This window comes from Heloderma suspectum, chromosome 4 (assembly GCF_057233095.1).
Source record: "Heloderma suspectum isolate Gila_16-S chromosome 4, 16-S_ref, whole genome shotgun sequence".
NCBI classification, from domain to species: domain Eukaryota; kingdom Metazoa; phylum Chordata; class Lepidosauria; order Squamata; family Helodermatidae; genus Heloderma; species Heloderma suspectum.
The window spans coordinates 135,319,651-135,339,462 of NC_139461.1; the positions used below are offsets into that span (position 1 = coordinate 135,319,651).

The following is a 19,812-nucleotide window of genomic DNA, read 5'->3' on the forward strand; positions in this document are numbered from 1 at the left end:
AGACCAGACTATTTCCCCTCCCCCAATTAATTGGCAACCCGGCCCAGCACCTTTAAAAATTGGGTGATGTTTTCATGAATCAGCTGATTTCCAGGACTAACCAAACCCTTTAAACTGCCTGACAACTCTTCTGATCTGAATCCTGCTTGCCTGATCAGAATGCTTTGTAGGAGCACAGAAAGAATATTTTAGGAAGCTGGCTCATATTATCCTTGCCCAAGTTTCTTGTGAATTTTATGGGAATGGTTCATCCCTCTCCTTCAAAGGCACTGGAAAGTGCTGGGCAGGCTCTGGCAACTTTAACAAGGACAGCTCTCTGATCAGCAGATTCTCTACCTTTCTTATTGTCTTGGAGACACCTGTCTCCACATTTTTTTTGGAGCTTACAGTTTGTATATGAAATTCCTTACTCTGCTGTCTTTATGTCTTATTTGAGGGTTTTATCTGAAATCTTGCAAGGGCTTTAACGCTAACAGGATTAAGGGATAGTATTTTAGGTTACAGAATACTGGCAAAGAAGTTGCAATGGCAGCTAAGCCTGTTAGCCCCTCACAATGCCCAGTTGTGTGTAGTACCTGACTTTCCATAAATCAGGTGGCAAAGCATAACATCCCAGCGCTAAGATGCCAGGGGATGTCTGACGCAAGTTTTTATATTTTTGCTTCAACATTGGTAGCTGGCCCCATCCGTTGCACCAAAGCAACAACACCTGTTGGAGGTATGTGCATACACAGAGGCTGTGGTTGTTTTTAACGGAAAAGCGAAGGAGGCCAGAGGCTTTGTGGCCCCTCATTCTAAGGAATGCAAGTGGAGCTCCTAATGATGACATGTCTTTGTACTTCCTCTGAACTATAACAGAAGGGAATCCCCTTCTTGGGAAGCAGGGCAGAGCTGGTCAAGCCTTTTATATACATTGCAGCATTTCCAGGAGTGGAGAGGAGAAGGCAGGCCTGGCCTGTAGCAGGTGCCAGGCTTTCAGCATTGCTTCTTCTGGTGAAAAGACAAAGCCAGTGGAGAGTTTACCATGTAAGCCACCTTGAGTGCCATTTTTCTTGGTAGAAAGGTGGGGTACAGATCAATCATTCAAATAAATAAGCTGTGTTAAGGTGTCTCATTTTCAGTATCAGAAATTTATTTCCTGAATTTACTGGTAGAGAGATTTTTGTGAATGTGTGTGTATAAGAGGCGCATTTTCTGTTGGCCTTTGAAATGCAATATTTTTAACACAATACTACAGACCATATGATTAACATTTGATTAACTCAGGACTTGGGGTGGTTTGAGGATAAGAGGTGACAACACCCAAGGTGTGTACCAGTTTTTGGCATATGGCCTGGCCTGTCACATCTTAGAGCTTAATTTAACCATCTGCCACATAAATAATGTTTACAATACATATATGTTTTTGTACACTTGGGTTTTAGTACAGTGTTTTTTTCATGTTTTAGCTTCCCAGGCTGTCAACATATTGTGAACATTATTCTATCATCTGCTTGAATAACGACATCAAGAAATTGTATCTGTGAAGTAGTTCTGTACGGTAGAGTTTAAGTAGTATCATCACCTTAATTGATACGGCTCTGTTAATATAAGTACTTCACAGCTTTAGTCCTTTTTGTCTGTCTTTATGCAAAATACTTTATATTTAGCCTTTGGTTACAGTATGAGATTCTGGTTTTATGGTAGCCCTATTTAGAGAGAAATTTATCTCCCTTTCTGACATACATAACACAGAAACATCCACCTGTGTTTACCTTGCTCTAATTTAAACATGCAACATCGGCATAACTACAGGGAATAATAATTTTCTACTTGATTGAGGGAAAATACCTTTTATATAGTTACCTGAGAAGCTGGATGCAAAACTTGCCCAAAATATGTTTATAAAAAGTTTTTAAAATATATTGAACATAGTTGAATAACAAAGAGTTTAATAGGTGTTTGTATGTAATGGAAAGGGAAATCAACCTCTTAATTAGAATTATTTCTCTCTAACTTATTACAATATCAGGAATGTTTATCATATGGAGAGTTGGAGGTATAATCACTTTCATGAACCATCTTAATTCTACAGAGGGAGATTCAGTTCAATAATTGCCAGTTACTGAGTTGAAGAGATATATCATGCTGAGTTCTCAGGAGGCAAATTCAAAGCTAAGCCCCTGAAGAAGGCCCCTAAAAATATCAGGGCTGAAACGTGTTGGGCTTTATTGAAAATAAAGGTGTATTTCCCAGCATCTTGAGACATGTTCTGTCTCTGTAGATCTTTGGTGTATGCTTTTCAGTTTGTCTACATTCATGAGTCACTTTAAGCCAGTGTTGCTCAAGCTTTCTGCCTTCATGAAAACTTTTCCCTGTCACTTGGTGTGCTGACGAATGCTAGTGCATTGCAGAGGATTCTGGGATGTGTTACAGGATACACATTCATTTCACCAGAACTGCTAGACAGGTACTAGACCTCACTGTTGCTTTGCCTGAACTGAGTGCGCACCTTGAGCAAATCCTACATTCCCATCTGGTAGTGCATTATAGGGGCGTAATCCATAGTGGGCAGCAAGGTTTCTTTCAGGGATGTTACTGATTCTTTTCTCACAGAAGATTCTCCAGATCATAGTTTGAAAACCACTTCCTTAAGCTGTTTCCTCTGCAAGCATCTTTCTGCCATGCACCTCTTTATGGCATCCATATCTGGATGGTATAGCTCGATTTTTATGGGACTATCAGGGTGGATGATCTTCATGACAAGACGCTGCAATAGATTTTATTTATTTATTTATTTATTGCATTTATACCCCGCCTTTTTTCCTCTTGCAAGGAACCCAAGGTGGCTGACATTATCCTGCTCCTCCTCCTCCTCCATTTTATCCTCACAACAACAACCCTGTGAGGTGGGTTGGGCTGAGAGTCTGTGACTGGTCCAAAGTCACCCCATGGCCGAGTGGGGACTAGAACCCAGATCTCCCAGCTTCTAGTCCAACACTCTTGCCACTACACCACACTGGCTCTTGTCCTTGTTGTTCCTTCTTCTGTCCTTCCCCTATTCTCTTGTACTATCTTATGCCATTTTATCATAAAATAAACTTTAATTGTAAGTTATCACAGCATTGAATTTGGCCAGGAGTCCAGGAAAAAAAATATTACAGGACCTATACTTAGGGAATAGAATTTGACTTATTGCAGTATCTGTGGTTGCCTGTTTTGCATCTCATAGGGTACACTCTTTGTTCTGGGACATCCTTCAACAGAATCTTGAGAATCAGAACAGTAATGACCATGTTCAGGGTATAGATGGATTAAGAAGGTTATGCTCTGTCCTGTAGGGAATTAATGCGGAGGTATCGCATGTCACCTTTCTCTGTAAACCTGGTATACTGGGTTTGGGAAAGTTCCCAGTGTTGTTTATAATTTCTCTCTTGTTGAATTTCTGTAGAGCTGACAGTTTTAAATTTGTCTCTTCAAACCTGTACTAGAGCTGTAAGATATATAGATACTTATATCAGTACTTTGATATTTCTGTAGATCTATCTATCGATACACACAACTAATTATTGGTGTGGTCTCATTTCACCCAGAGGGGCTGTATGCAGTAATTACATACTAGATAGGAAGGAATCCATTGCCTACTTAAGGGAGTGAGAGAATTAACACTGCTATCTGTCTTGATAGCTATCAAGACAACTATTTGCATGAGGAGCCATGATCAGGACCAGACAGTTGCTGTGCTTTAAATCGGAAACAAATTTCCCTATGACCCAATAGGGTTGACACTCTGAGGAATGTTCATGTGTCTTGTGCAATGTATGAGGACCATGCCATTATAGCTATAGCTCCACTGACTCCAGTGTGTGCACCACAATGGCAAATTACAGCAGTGTCCTTCAGATATTAATCAGGTGAGGGAGTTTTACATATAGAAAGGAGGGCAGCACTACTGGCCCACCCCAATGTGTGCCTTGTCTGCCATCACTTGCTGAGCACAGGCATCTACATAAGGAAAACCTACACATGTGACACCTGTTTTGCTGGCTGGCAGGAGGGCAATTGTGGTAGGGAAGAGGGCATGCAAGGAGTGTCATCCCCGTGCACCCTCTTCCCCAGCACAAACAGTCAGGATCATTGGGGTGGGGGGAGGTGCGATCCTGATCGCTAGGGTTGTGATGAGGATTAAGCTCTTCTCCCCACGGTTGTATGTGTTGTGGATCCATCCATCAGCCTAACGCACTTGTTCCATAGGGGACAATGTGGCCTCCCAACCCAGAAAGGTTTCCCACCCCTGTTATATGTACACTGAATTTTTGTGATAGTTTGTCTGCTTAGGTGAATAGGTACTACAGTATCATCATATTTTGGAAAGCAATGCTAAGAGTTGAGCAGGGGCATTGCAGAAACTGGTGGGGAGCAAGGAAATAAATGTATACAACTCTGAGACAAAGTTTTTGAAATGTTAATATTGGGGGGGGTGTATAAAATTCACAGAATTAGGTGGCACAAATTTTGTGGTCATATAAAGTGTAGTGTGTGTTGTGTAACAGAATACAGACTTCAGTTTTTGAATGCCTCTTTTTAGAACCCTCACACCTAGCAGGTATACCATACATAACTGGTCTCCCCCTCCCCAAAATCTCGTTCCATCAAGCTGTGGCTCTATGAGCTCCCCACCCCCATCAGTCTTTCAAGGACAATGTTGGTGAGAGATGCCAGCTAGGAACACTCTGCTGCAGGACACACTTTACAGGTGGAGAGGGGACAGGGACTAAAGATGGGGCTGGAGGGTGACTCAGTTGAGAAAATCAGGAACTACTGACACCAGGCTGCAAAGAAGCCTGTGGATTTCTGGAGTGAAGTGAAAGGTCACTGAAAACAGATTTCTGCTAGACTGTGCTCACAGTCAATTGTATGAATAATTAGCTCTACCTACGGTCATTGATTTCATTTATGCCAGAGCATTGTCAACTCTAGCAGAAATGTGAGCAATTTCCCCCTCAACAGAAGAAATTCACCACAGCTTTTTCTACCAGCCCCCTTTACCTGCAGTAGCGCCATTTGGATCTTTTTTATCTTATCATTCAATGGCTTGGATCTAGATTTCCTGAAGGTGGAACTCTGTTCATGCGGCACTCCTAGTAGTGTGTGTGGGGGGGTATTTTTGCTGATTTCTTCTTCCCCCTGCATTCTCCTGAGCTCCTTGAAAAGATGCTCCAGAAAATTGGGGGACCCTTTGGAACATTGTGGGAAGTAGTGTGAGGGGCAGTAGGGGAAACAGGGAAATGGGTGAAAATCGCCACTTTCCTCCAGCAGGAGCCTCTGCTGAATCTCAGTCCCTTCCGCAAAGCAAACCAATTGGACCCAATATTCCTGTGTTTGTCTGCATTCTCTCCTAAAGAGAGGTTTAATATATTCACCCCTGTAGGATTTAAGTTTTAGGAAATCTTGGCAATCTGATGTCTACGCAGCGGGTGACAATAGAGCTGACAGATCACAGGCCTGTCATGCTTGAAGGGAGGATGCACAAGGTCAGCGCTGATGAGAACGCTGAATAATCCGTGGAAGTAACTTGATTTCTGTTTAGATGTGAGTTGTGGGCACAAGTTATGTTACTCATTTGAACATTTACTCCCTCCTCTGCTGGCAGGTTTCATTGGGATGACGCAAATATAACTGAAAGCAGAGTTTTCTTTTTTACTGGCATCACTGAAACATATTCTTTGTCTTTGAGATAATCAGATTGTGCAGCAGCAACAGACAGCAGAGTCTGACAGCATGACTAACTTGAGCCTCTGCTGCCTTGTCATGTTCTTTTCTTAAGTGGTTTAACAATTTATTGATTGATTGTTTTAATCAGTTAGTTTTTGTTAGGTGATTTCTTTTACTTGCAGCAAAAGCAGCATATAAATTCTTAAAATGTGAGGAAGTAAAATCCTTTTATTCTGATATGCCTCCTGGGGTCTTGTTTTCCTTGCAGGTGTTTTTGCTCTTTTTCCTAATGTTCCTTTATCGATCTGTTTTGCAGCTGGATCCCGGGCTTCTTACACCAGCCAGCATAGCCACCTGGGCTCTGAGTTAAGGGCACTGCAATCTCCAGAGCACCACATAGATCCTATTTACGAAGACAGAGTATATCAGAAGCCCCCTATGAGGAGTCTCAGCCAGAGTCAGGGGGACCCTCTTCAACCAGCACATACAGGCACATATCGCACTAGCACAGGTAGGTGGAAATAACCTGCACATTCTCTCCCCCCCACACACACACCCAACCTAGGTAGGTATATTGTCTTAGGTCACAAAACGCTATATTTTCCTGGTCTGTTAGAAACACAATAAGTGAATTCACAGCTGGAAAATTGTGCAAACTCAAACTGTGAGTGCAGCAAAATAATCCAACAGCGTTAAGCATCGTGATGTTTTATTTTCCTTATTACACTCTTATTTGTCTTTTGAACTAAATATATTGTATGAAGGCTCCCAGAAAACAAACCTGACTGCTTTACTTTGTTCATTTCCTAAAGATGTGTATAATTGCAAAGGGGCAGGGAGTCTTTCTCATGTGATTAATAGGGCATTTACAACTGGTTGGCTTAATAATTTTGGGGGGTGGCGGAAGGTGGGATTTAATCAGATGTGGAACATATGTTCTTTTTCCATTTCTTATGTATACACACGTGCTTGTTCATTCATTCTGTCACTCCATGTAAAGTAGCAATGTAAGTGGCTGCATTTCAATCAATCCCTCAGTACCATTGATTCATCTGTAATTTAACAGTGCATGACCATACATCAGATATGTTAGTGTACAAGTGTTAGTTGTGGAGTGTCATTTCAACTGTACAAAATAGCACTATATTTGGAAAACTGAACAACAACTAAATCAGTAATACCAATTAATATATGAAGGAGTCTTACACTCGGCATGCTCAGAACCGAAATAGCTTCCAAACAGACATGTAGAAAACTACCTTTAGACATTATTGTGGCATTATTCATACTTAGGAGATGTTGTCTTTGTAATGCTGATCTAGTACAGAGAAGGACTTTGGATTTTCTCAAATCAAAAGAGACAATTTGCATTACCAGAAGACTGGCTTGAGTCTGCTTCCACCTTTTTATCTTCATGTTTCTAATCATGAGATAGCTTGTTTTCTTTTTAGTATTTTTGTAATTAATTTTGTGTTCTCTGTGCATCCAGAATTGTTTGGACCATTCAAAGATGAAGGATCTAGCTGTTTAATTTGATTTATAAATAACTTCATTGCCTAATACAGAACAAGAGAGTCAATGAAGAACCACTTAGGAGCTGGTAGTAATGACTATCAGTGGAGCATAAAAAGAACAGGGCTTGGAAAGGAGTCATGCTTATATCCATGACGAGCAAATATGTTACAGCAATAATTAGATTGTAAAATGAGTAAGGAGTTAGCAAGAGGAGTAAGGATGACCTCATGTTTGCAGTGCTAACTTTAAGTGAATGAAACTGTATTTTATAGTTGTAGGTTCCTTATGTGTGGTGTGATTAAGTATGTGTGTAACCATCTAAAAGGAAGGATACAAGAAAGCAGAGTAGATAAAAATCAATGATTTTTTTTAAAAAATAACATGTTTTGAATTTAAATCAGATTTTGAAATTTTCTTAAAACAGTTAGTTTAAAAAAAGGGCCTAGGTCAAAGATATCATCATGAATACTAATTATACAATTTATAATTACATTCTGTGAATATATGTTAACAGCAGTTTATGGAGATGGGGGATAACCTGATAGGTTCTGTTCTGCACTGCAGGTGGTGTACAGAAGTTCATGCTCGCTCGCTCTCTCTCTCTCTCTCTCTCTCTCTCGGCCTTGCCTCTCTCTAGTCTAAGTGCAAAGATAGAGAAGGTCAATGAATAAAGAATTTGGGGAGATGGAGTAGATCTGAACAAGGGGGATGAGTCTGGATACAAATGCAAGGGATAAGGGAGAGGAATAGAAAGTGGAACCAAAAGTGAACAGAACATATTCATGCAGTCCTGACTCCTGAGGAAACTTCTGCTGCGTGTATCCTCCACAGTGTACGTACCTTCTAATGAAACCTACATCTCTAAATATGTACTTCTGCTAAAACATGATGATTAAATAGAATCTTCCTCAGTAGTGATTTAAACTGTGATTTATATCATTAAAATTGAGTCCTTCAGAGAAGCGATTTAAATCATGATTTAAATCAATTTTATTTAAATCAAATCAACCCTGCAAGAAAGGGAGAAAACGGTTGGCAAACGTTAAGCAATACTGCATCAGCTTTTCAATTTAAGGTTAATGTGGCCTTTGGCAGGAAGGAAGTCCTCGTGGATGGTAGTGTTATATGGCATTTATCAGCTGATCAAAATCCTTGATGTAAAATTTACTAGTCACATTGTCTGTTCTACACTGTACACACTATAGGCGGAAAATTAGACAGTAGTCCTGATCTTTTTGTAAATGTGCTTAGTTTGGGGAGGAAGGCAGAACTCCTGTAGAATTGTGATACATCATAAGCCAACTATTGCTACATAGACAATTTACTTATTTTTATTAAACTACCCCAACCAACATTATAAACAAGCCACATCTACAAATGTGGATCACTTAGCATCATCTCCACTATAAAGGCAACAAAGAAATTAAAAAGGTAATAAAGGTTCAACATAGATACACACTTCAGGGTAAGATACCTCTCCTGTGGTATTGTGTCCTGCATAGAGCTCATGCTGTGATGATGCCTTCTCAGTTATCAGTCCTACCCTGCTTACATACATTTCACACAGCCTGGCTTTATTGGCCCTAGCTTTAGCAGCAGCTGCTGTGGAAGGGAGCAGGAAAAGGCTACTAGGAAGGCTGGTTAACAGCATGTTTTTGGGGTGGACTGTCTCTTCCTGTGCTCCATGTTCCTGGGCCTACCTGTTCTGTTGTTTTTATTCTCCTGGCTCTTTGCTGCCTTGCCTCTTCTTCTGTAAGCTCCTGGTTACCTGAATAAGTTATCTAGTCTGAATTTTCTTCCAGTCCTGTCTGTCTATCTGACTTCTGTCTTTCTGCCTTTGTTTCCCTAGTCTTTATCCTACCCATAGTTACTGCTCATGAAGCTGCTTACATCCTAGTCAGCCTTCGAATGCCTTCCCCAGACTTCTTTCTCAAAGACATCAATAGAAATACAGCCTACATCTCTTCCATGTTTTCTAGCCACTATAGAACCTCATGTTTTTGGAATAAATCATTTCAGGGACTTCCTAAACTAAACTTAAGGATTCAACATCCCACTGTTGGTAGATTTTGAGGCAGAATTTTACAGTTGCAATTTTATAATTGCAGTAGATGCTTTGAAAAACAGCTTCTGCTGGTTCACTTGCTTTCTATTCCTTCCTGTTAATGCCTCTCGTAGCAGCCTCCTGTCCCAGTTTGCTGCTGCTGTCTCAATATTACTCAAGACGTGAATGGATGTGTTCTGAATCATCTTTCCTGTTGATTCCTGAATGCTGCAAATATTCAAACTTCGTGACTTAGTGCCATTATTGAGTTTGGGTTCTCTCATTGAAGAATTGAGAATTTAGTGTGCAGAGTTCACATGGGCCCGATTTGTGATGCGTGGATAGCTGAATAAAGACCAGGGGCTGCTTTTAATCTTTAACAAAAGTAAGCTCACTTGAGTTCAAAATGAATATGAAGCTATATTGAATAGTTTAGAACCTTTTAGAATCCTTATCTGCTTCAGCAAATCATCTGATTTGCAGAGGGGAAAAGATTCTTTAGGCTATAATTTCAGACTATGATTATTTTTACATTGCTATATAATATATAGCATTATATTATTTAATTGTAATGTCATGGGTGAAAAGACTCCAAAATGTTACTCACCAGAGTTTCTGAAACCATTTCAGTGGATGGTGATAATAATGACAAATGTAGGAAGATCTGGTACATTAGCTACTTTTCTCAAATTTGACTTATTCTCCTTCCTGATTTGCATATCATATATACCCATTTACTACTGGAAGTAAGGCAAGTAGATAATACATTGATTTCAGCTAGTGCCCAGTATCCTATTGCAGTAGCAATAAGATTATTAAGATGAACCTTTGTTTCAGTGGGGTGGGGAAATCTTCTCCTAGATGTGCCTGATCTCATCTGATCTTGGAAGCTAAGCAGGGCCAGCCCTGGTTAGTATTTGGATGGGAGACCGCCTGGGAATCAGGTTTCTTCATTGAAATGCTGACTTTCCATAACGGAAAGTGAGCTTGATAACCTGAATGTATATTCTCATAGACTACTGCAGTGGTCCCCAACCTTTTTGGACCCATGAGCACATTTAGGAATTCAAGAAACTGCTGTGAGCACCACCACAAAATGGCTCCCACAGAGAATGTGGCTAGTCACATAATGGCTGCCATGGGGGCCTGGCTAGTCAAAAGTGAGCTAAAGAGGGGAGGTAGAGAGAAATAGTGAGGCTAGAGGCTGGGAGGGAGTGGGAAATAGCAAAGTAGCAGGGAAAGAAAGAGCAAGACTAGAGCCTAGAAAGGGAGAGAAATAAGACTGCCTTAACATTTTCCAAGGTTTTTCTTAAAGCATTTTTTTTTGAAGGGGGCAGGGAGGGGAGAGCTTCATGGGTGCTGTTGGAGGTCCCTGCAGGCACCACGTTTGAGACCTCTGGGCTATTGCATAACAGCTCACCATGGATCACTGGCTACTTTTGGACATACTGATAAATGAACCACCTTGAGCTTATGGACTCTACCTCCCCTCTCTTCTTCTGGTATTTATTTATTTATTATTACATTTCTATACTGCCCAACAGCCGAGGCTCCCTGGGCAGTTCCTAATAATTAAAACCAGAAAATACAACACGATAAAACATAACACAAAAGTTAAAAGTTAAAAAGCAGCATGTAAGACCAAAGTAAAACCCAACAGCAGTTAACAGCCCAGGGAAAACTGGTATAGTGGCAAGGAGGAGATTGGAAGCTTTTGCTTCGGCTTTTGATTAACCGGACTTCAGTGCTACAACTGAACCCATATTTCTGGGTAACAATTGAAGGTTATCAGACTAGAACTGGTTTAGCTCTGCATGTACAGGTCACAAGTGAAATCCAATGTATGGAGGTAAACTAGAGACTGGGTAGGAATAGGAAACCCATTCTTAACGTGAAGTGGTTGGCTGTAACCTGTTTGCCTGATGTGAGAATAAAGCTTCAGTATCCATAGTAGGGAAATTGAGGCTTGTTTCAATTACAGAATACATTCATAGTTTTATTGACACTTAATCAGTTTCAACTATTTGCAAAAGAATTTCTTCTTAAATTAGTTATGTGATATCTATGATATTTCAGTTATTCACTTCAGAGTTTTAGGTTGTCAATGAAATTTAAGACCAAACTGAAAAACAAATAAAAGGTAATTTTAGAGAGCAATCCTAACCCCCAGATCTCCTGGCTGGAGTGGGTAAGGATGGGGTGGGGGTATCTTTCTGCCAGTGCACGGGGATGGTGGTGTGCATACACATCTGCCCTAGAAGCCCCAGGTATGCCCTCAGAAAGCTCCACATGTGTAGTTCCAGTGGCAGTTCCCAAACTGGACATTCCTGGGTCAGGACAGGGTGGGTTGTAGTCATCCTTGGAGACACCGGATCCAAAGCCCCTTTGCTCCCCTCACAAGCCTCAGGATTGCGCCTCTCAACTATGCTAGCCTGGAGATGCCATAGTTAATTCCACACACACACACCTAGAAACAAAGTGGGGATTAAATTAAACAAAGAATCACTGAGAGAAAAGAAAAAGAACCTTTCCCCATCTCCCATCCCAACTGGTGGAAGTAAGACTTTGGAAGTGGTAGATTGTATGCAAGTGCACTTCCCCAACCCAGTTAGGATTGCTCTTCTATACTGTTTTGGGAAAGATGTGGATCTTACGTTAACTATCATATTAGAGTATCATTTGTAGCATTATTTTTTGCTCAATCCTTGATTGAAGTTGGTCTCTCTCTTCATTGTGTGTGTGTGTGTGTGTGCGTGTGTGTGTAGACAACTTTCAAGGACCTGATCTTATTCTGTTTTTGAAATGTGACTCCCTAAACTTAACATTGTCAAGTTCTCCTTTGGAGCTTCAGCAATTTGTACATGAAATATGCCCAGTTTACAAGTGAAAAATTGTACGTTGAAAACAACATTAATATAAGAGTTAATTGCCATAGAATTTCCACTGCTACGATTCAGAGTATGATTGTATAGTGTGTACGTTCACAGATGCCAATGTTGTCTTTAAGGCAGTTCATACAATTGAAATGCTGTTAAGAGTATTGTCCAAAATGCACAAGAGTGAGGAAAATGGCATTTTTACAATATAAAAATATTGTAAAATTATAATTAAAATATGATGATCTGTTCATTTAGTTAATCCATAGAAAGAAAAATAAATACCTCTAAAAGAAAGAACACTTTTACAATCCCACTTTAGGACAGGATATGTGCTTTGTTGAAAATCTTCATAGATAGCGATATAATTTGTGTCTTACAAATAATGTTTTTCATACAGCTAGACAATAAGAACTGCTTCACAAAAGATGATTTTCCTACATGCTTAATAATACTTACTGTAACAACATAACAAAGGCGGTCCTGTCTGCTTTCTGCATTTATGTGTATGAAATTGCTTGCGTAAATGGCCCCCAAGTTGTTACGATTTCAGTGGAATCTGTAGCCCGATCCCAGCCAGTTTACTGGGAAGGAAGTCCTTGGGTATTCAGTGGGGCTTACTTTCTAGTATGTATGCTTAGCACTGGAACTTTAATTTCATATACTGACTGTCCTTAGGAATTCAGCTAAAGCAGGAATGGAGAACCTCCAACCACAGGCCTAATTTGGCCCACCAAGCATCTTAATCAGGCCCAGAAAGCAGTCCCTGCTGATCACGCACTTGGCCCTCACAGAACCCTCTTGCCTTTGATTCCTTGTCTGTTTTTCCCAACATTGATCAGACATTGTCAGAATGTGATCTCTGCTGTTTGGGTGCTTCCTATCCTGTTTTTGACGTTCCTGTAAAGAAGGAAACCATTCCTGAGCCATCATTTTTTCCAAAGATCTTTGAGACTCTTCTCCCCATTTCAGAGCTCTTTGGGACTCTTTGAGGCATTCTGGGGCTTTTCCAGAGCTCTTCAGGCCTCCTTAGTCTTCTCTGCCCCCTTCTCTGTGGAACTCTTCACTGTTCTCCCCAGGTCCTGCTCAGTCACAGCTATATTTTGGTGAGTTGCTGCATTGTTGTATGTGGGGTTTGCTGTGGGGCATGCAGAGAGAATGTTGTTGGAGGCGGGGAACACAGATAAAACTTTTGCTGGATCCCTCCGCACAGAAAACCTCTTGGCTGAGTTTGCTTGAATTCCTTGAGGGTTGGGGAGGCTGGTTGAATTCCCTGGGGGAGCTGAACATTTTGCTGAGCTGATGGCTGAAAATAACTTTGCTGCATGGGTGAGGGGTGCAGAGAGAACTTTGCTTGACTGACCAGTTTGCAGAGAGAACTTAAAACATTTCATGGTCCCAGCCAATTTGCCTTTGGCCCTGCCCACTGCTGGAATGAGCCCCTTGAGACCTTTCCTACATTGGAATTCAGCCCTTGAGCTAAAAATTTCCCAATAATTCCATACAGCTTAGACTGCAACACAAAAAGGAATACTTGTTTTCATGTGTTTATGACACTGTCGCTCTCTTAGCCACAGACAAGAGATCAGGATTCAGCTTTGAAAAACATGCCTCCCCCCTCCCCTGGTAACTATTAATGAACTATTAATTCATGCTGTCCAGGGCACCTGTTTAACTAAAATGTGAAATACAAGGAAGTCCGTTAACATTAACTGCAGTTAGGGTTAGTGGCAACTTTTCTCTTCATCGCAGTTAATTTGCACCCAAGGCAGGCGGGAGTTCCCACCGCTGACTGCTGTCCTCTCAGCTGTGGCTCAAAGGGTGCCAGAGGTCCAGCTGCATCGGTTTAAAAGTGAAGAGTTCACTTTCAGTTAACCTCCTCCATGCAACCAACAAATCATTTGACTTCTGTTCTTTCCAAACAGCAGCCCTTCTGTCTTACCTAGCAAGTTGCTTTTGACGGTCAGAGGAATTTCAGTGCAGTTTGTAATTGGGAGGGGGGTGCTGCTCAAAAGCAGGGGGAGTCACGTATTTGTGTGCATGTAAGCCTATGGGGATACTTAAAGATGCAATCTGAACTCTACCTTTGCAGCATGATCCATACAACTTTTGACATGCCCAACGACCATTGAAACTAATGGAACTAGAGCCTACCAATTATTTATTCAGTGGGACTTAGGCATGCCAGCATTTCTCTGGATTGTGCCTGTAATTTGTTCTCTGGATTGTCTCACACCTGAGGTACTTTCTTATATACATAGCTATTCTCCACTATTCTGTAACTATAAGCACTGTCTTTTGCCTTATGGGTTATATCTATCTATTTTTTTTTCCATTTCACTTTGTCACGAATTGAGGTAATCTGTACTACCATACTGTGTGATACTGTGATAAAAGCAGCAGCTGCGATTGCCCAGGTAAACTGTACTGAGATTGTCCTTGGGATTTTCTAGATAAGCTATACACCTAGCATTGCTTTCTTGCCCTGGTAACCAATTATATTTTAGAAAAATGAAGCTAGAAGAAGAACCTCATTTTATTTAGTTAATTTAACTATCGTCCACATCTCTGCAAGCCCACTAGTGCAGAACTAGTAAAGGCACCTAGTTTTATCAATGTAACATAGGGACGGTGCAATCCTGTGGGGATAGTCAGCTGCCTCTGAACTCGGGGATCCTCTCCTCCGTGCTCCAGCCACCCTGCATTTGTGGCTAAATGGCCAATTTTGGCTGTCTAGGCAGAGCGCATCAGAGCGGGGGTCGGGGGGCAGAAGGTGCTTAGGAAGCATCATAAAGGTGCTTCCGCAGTCCCCTCCCTGCCCCACCCCCAGGAATGCCTCCTTTTCGCCCACTCCACACTGCTCTTACAAGCACAGAGCTGAGGATAAACCATGCTGCCAACGAAGTGACGGGGGACAGGGAGGGGAGTAGGGTTTCTGGGAACCAAACTCGGAGCCCTGCTCTGAGCTTGGTTCCCAGAAACCGAAAAATCCTGTGGCTGTCTAGTTGTTGCCTAGTGTCCATAAGATTGTGTCCTAAGATGTTTAAAAAGAAAAAAGTGAGGCATAAATACCTTTCTCAATAAATAAATTAAGCATGGAATACCATTGCAAACCAAGAATTGTGAATAATGACTCTCATTAAAGCAACAGAAATTTTTATTCTTATTGTAACTGACAGGCCCCAGAGCTTTTGTGTTTATCTAGTTGTTTCTTCTTTGGTGATTGTGTTTAAGCTTTTCGGGGTGGGGGGACTATTCTTATTTTCATTTTTAAAAGTCAGTTCTGTACCAAAACAAGTCAATAGTGATTATGATTCAACAAGTCATTTTACAGCATTGTAATTCCATTTTAATTTGATGGAGTTTTAGTGCTTATTTACAGTATGCGAAAAGGTTTAATAATTAGTCCCAGTGAAACTGCAGATGATGATAAATAATGAGTTCTGATACTGAAAAAAGTAAACAAGCATGGTGGATAGAAAAGGGCATTCCTGGTGTTTTTCCTTCCCCAATTTCTGATGAGGATTGCAACTTGTAAATATTAAGTGATATAGATTCAGCCCTCAGCACCACTTTCACATCCAAGTTATTGAGATCACTATTTCCATAAATAGCATGAGCTATGACATGCATTTAAGAGAATCACATGGCGCTGTTCTTGCTGGACTGCACCATTCAAATGGCAGGTGGGTGATCACACATTTGAACCTCCTCATTCAAAACAAGCAAAAAACACCCACAGTCTTTACCTGCACCTGGAAAGTTAGCATATCGGAGAGAAGTCTATATTAGAATCCTCTTCCTTAAGATGCTAGTTCTGTATGTGCAGGCAGGAATTTTACTTTAGTGTATGTGTGGTGATCAGCAACATTCAGACTTGTGATCATCGTGCACCTGCAGTTTGAAATGGTGCACCCCAGCAAAAGCTGCACCATTTGGTTGTCCTTGAAGTGTATTTCAGCTCTGAATCTGTAAGATAGGATCCATACAATGTTCTGCTTCCTCCTATGAGTGGGTAACCATTAGTACAGTTAAAATGTAAGTACTGTATGGAAGCTAATTACCCTTATGATGTGGTTAAGTTAAAAATGTTAACTCCCGGCCAGCTAAATATGTCTTTCCATCATAAAAGAGAACAGTATGAAAGATAAGTGGAGGGAGAAGAAACAGCTAGTCCCCAGATTGATGTTCTCAGAGAACTGGAAATGTTCCATCTGGTGTATTTAGAAAAGGGAGTTTGGACATGATTTTCAAGAGAAATATTTTTTGATGCAGGGCTACTTTGTGAAATCAATCAAAATTTTGTTCATATTTCTTCAAATCCATCTAATAATGAAATATCCCTGTGCTTAACTAGATTTGAAGAGGAAGAAAGTAAATCAGCAGGTAGCAAGAACAGAAGCAGGGCTGTACACATTTTGGCTAGCCAAGCCAGAATTTCTGTCACCAGGACCTTCTCTCTCTTCTTCAGTACAATTCTATGTGTATCTCCCTGGAAGTGAATCCCACTGAACTGGTTTGCACATAACACCAATTTCTTGGTTAAACAACCCAGGAATTGGTGTAGTCGTGTGGGAGCGACTGTGCGCACCACCTTCCACCCACTCGCCACTTCTGCTTTGAATCAGCTTTCTGAAACAACCCAAGAATATCCCATTCCTGGTTTGTTCTTGTGACATGCAAACACACCATTCAGGGTTGTTTAAAACACGACAAAAACTCAGAAACAAGGGTGTTCCTGGGTTGTTTTGGAAAGTGGAAGTGGGTGAGTGGACTGTGGAGCCATGTGAAGACATTTGGGAAAGCCTTCTTGAACATAGAGGATACTTCTTAGCACTTCCTGTATTCTGCCAACATGGCAGTATTGTATTCATGCATAAATTGGGATTTTCTTCTGGCACAGGAATACGAGTGCCTCTAGAATCCTCTTTCAAGAATATATACATGTTCAGATTTTGCTCTTGTTTCAGAGCACATGGGTGTAATAAGGAAACGGGTAGAACTGGTAAAGTAGCCTCATATATACGTATATTTAAATGCTTTAAGAAATATTTGAGCTTACTTCTTTTTCTAGATGTTCCAATGGTTCCAAAGCATTGGTGGGCTATGGGATTTCCACAAACTTTGAGGATCAGAAGAAATTGAGAACAGTACTTAGCAGCAGCATCCTTTTTTCTTTTTAATTGATGCTGATGATATGAACCACAGAGGAGTTCAATTTGAAGAGATTGTGTCTGCCTGGAAAATTCTGGAAATGTACAGATCTGAAAAAACAAAATGTTGAAGAAGTGAAAACATGGATATTTTCAAACAAAGCTTGATCTAGACCTGAAAGAGAAATAAGGAAGACAGTGTTTCTGACTGTATGCTGCATGGAGTTGTAACTGGCATTTAGGAATAGAAAAGTTTAGGTGCTGGACCTATGTATACATCACTCCCTGTGGGGAATCTGACCAGATTCCTATTGAGTTTCCAAAAGTGTGGTCCTGATGTCTTCGTTTTCAGCTATATTTTTCGGCTTTTGGCATGTAGTAATTGAAATTTCTTATGAACACTTGATTCTGAAATATATAAATCCTTTAAAAAAAGAAAAAAGCATGCATAAAATTCATTCTTTAAAACAACATTTTTTTTCATTTTGGAAAAGCAGTGCCTTGGAACCAACAATACTTGAATTATTGAACCAGGAAGCTGAGAAACAAAATAAGAATTAGACTATCATAAAGAAGCCTAAAGCCTTTATGTACAAACTGCATAATCAGGTTCCCAAAGTCTGGAACATTTACCCATCAAGATTCAACTTTGTGGTGTTGACTGATGAGCAAAAGTCAAACTCAAACAATGAAAAATAGAAGTGGAGAACCGAGAAGAACATCAGTTTCAAAAGTCTCTTCCATGTTAAAACTAAAATCAGTATTCCATAAGGTATACAAATTCTCCAGAACAGGATCCAAGTGGAAGGGAGATAATTTAAGCTCTACTGCTTTCTGAAAACGGTAGAGCTATAGAATGTCAAATAAAAAACAGCAAATGTCCAAACATTGTGCAAAGTCATCAAGTTTCAAAAATGCAAAGTGACATTATTGATGCGCACTCAAGGAATCCACAAGGAACATTCCTTCTGATCACAGTAGCATTGTGGCCCTGCTTATGTTTTCCAAAGAAGAACTTCTGTATATCTTTGTCTGGTCCCTCTTGATTTTGTGCATTACTCATCTTGAACTTTAGACCTGACTGTAATGTAATAGTGCACACTGGGTCAGCAGCTGGTGGTTCCTGCTGCCAACTTTGCCTCCATATAGTGCCAGCTTCCCCAAAGGTGTGTGGCTTGGCAGCATCTGTGGCAGTGGACACCTTTCTTTGATTCATACAGTGACCTGGTTCGCACTTAACAACAACCCATCGGTTCAAAACCCAGTGCGTTGTTAGGGACGCACGGGCGCACTGCTTGCAGCACACCTGCTTCTTTCACTTTAGCACACAACCCATGATTGGCTCCTTTGTAGGTTGTGCAGCATGCCGTGTGAACCTGGACTGCTGGGTTGTTTAGGGGCTAAACTACCCAGCGGTTAAGCTCCTAACAACCTGTCAGGAGGTCGCCCCTGCTGCCTTCTGAAATCCTCAGGTGCTGTCAGGAATGCCCTAGCTGCCTCTTAAAGTCCCCTTCAGTGGGCAAAACACCACGCAGACAAAAGGGATGCTTTCCAAGGCTTTATTCCTTTACAACTTAATGACTCTTTCAGATGCTAATTGCCAGCGACTGAAGAGGCTTGCGTAACTCAGTGAAGCCATAAGCTATGCCGTGCAGGGCCACCAAAGATGGACAGGTCATGGCAGAGAGTTCTGACAAAATGTGGTTCGCTGGAGAAGGAAATGGCAACCTACTCCAGTATTCTTGCCAAGAAAACCCCATGGAAGGTATCACAAGGCTAAAAGAGATGATGCCGGAAGATGAGCCCCTCAGGTCGGAAGGTGTCCAATATACTACTGGGGAAGAGCAGAGGGTATTTCCAAGTAGCGCCAGAAAGAGTGAAGCGGCTGGGCCAAAGCCAAAAGGACACTCAGCTGCGGATGTGTCTGGTGGTGAAAAGAAAGTCCGATGCTGTAAAGAACAATATTGTTTAGGAACCTGGAATGTCAGATCAATGAATCAAGGTAAGCTGGAGGTGGTCAAACATGAGATGGCAAGATTGAACATCGACATCTTGGGAATCAGCGAACTAAAATGGACAGGCATGGGCGAATTTAATTCAGGTGACCATCATATCTACTACTGTGGGCAAGAATCCCATAGAAGAAATGGAGTAGCACTCATAGTCAACAGAAGGGTGGGAAAAGCTGTACCGGGGTACAATCTTAAAAACGATAGAATGATCTCAGTACGAATCCAAGGCAAACCATTCAACATCACAGTAATTCAAGTCTATGCCCCAACCACTGAGGCCGAAGAAGGTTGATCTGTTCTAAGAAGACCTACAACACCTTCTAGAACTAACACCAAAAAAAGATGTCCTCTTCATCATAGGGGATTGGAATGCTAAAGTAGGAAGTCAAGAAATCAAATCACCGGGATAACAGGCAGGCATGGCCTTGGTGTACAAAATGAAGCAGGACAAAGGCTAATAGAGTGTTGCCAAGAGAACACGCTGATCATAGCAAACACTCCTTTCCAACAGCACAAGA

General features: G+C 41.1%; 1 protein-coding gene across 1 annotated transcript in view; it reads left to right on the plus strand.

Annotated features, from left to right (window-relative positions):
- The window catches only part of CTNND2 (catenin delta 2), an 861,592-nt gene that overhangs the window by 497,941 nt on the left and 343,839 nt on the right, over positions 1 to 19,812 (plus strand). Inside the window, exon 8 of the mRNA XM_084850586.1 lies at positions 6,011 to 6,205. Within this exon, the coding sequence (XP_084706712.1) occupies positions 6,011 to 6,205 (195 nt within the window). The remainder of the gene's footprint in view (positions 1 to 6,010; positions 6,206 to 19,812) is intronic.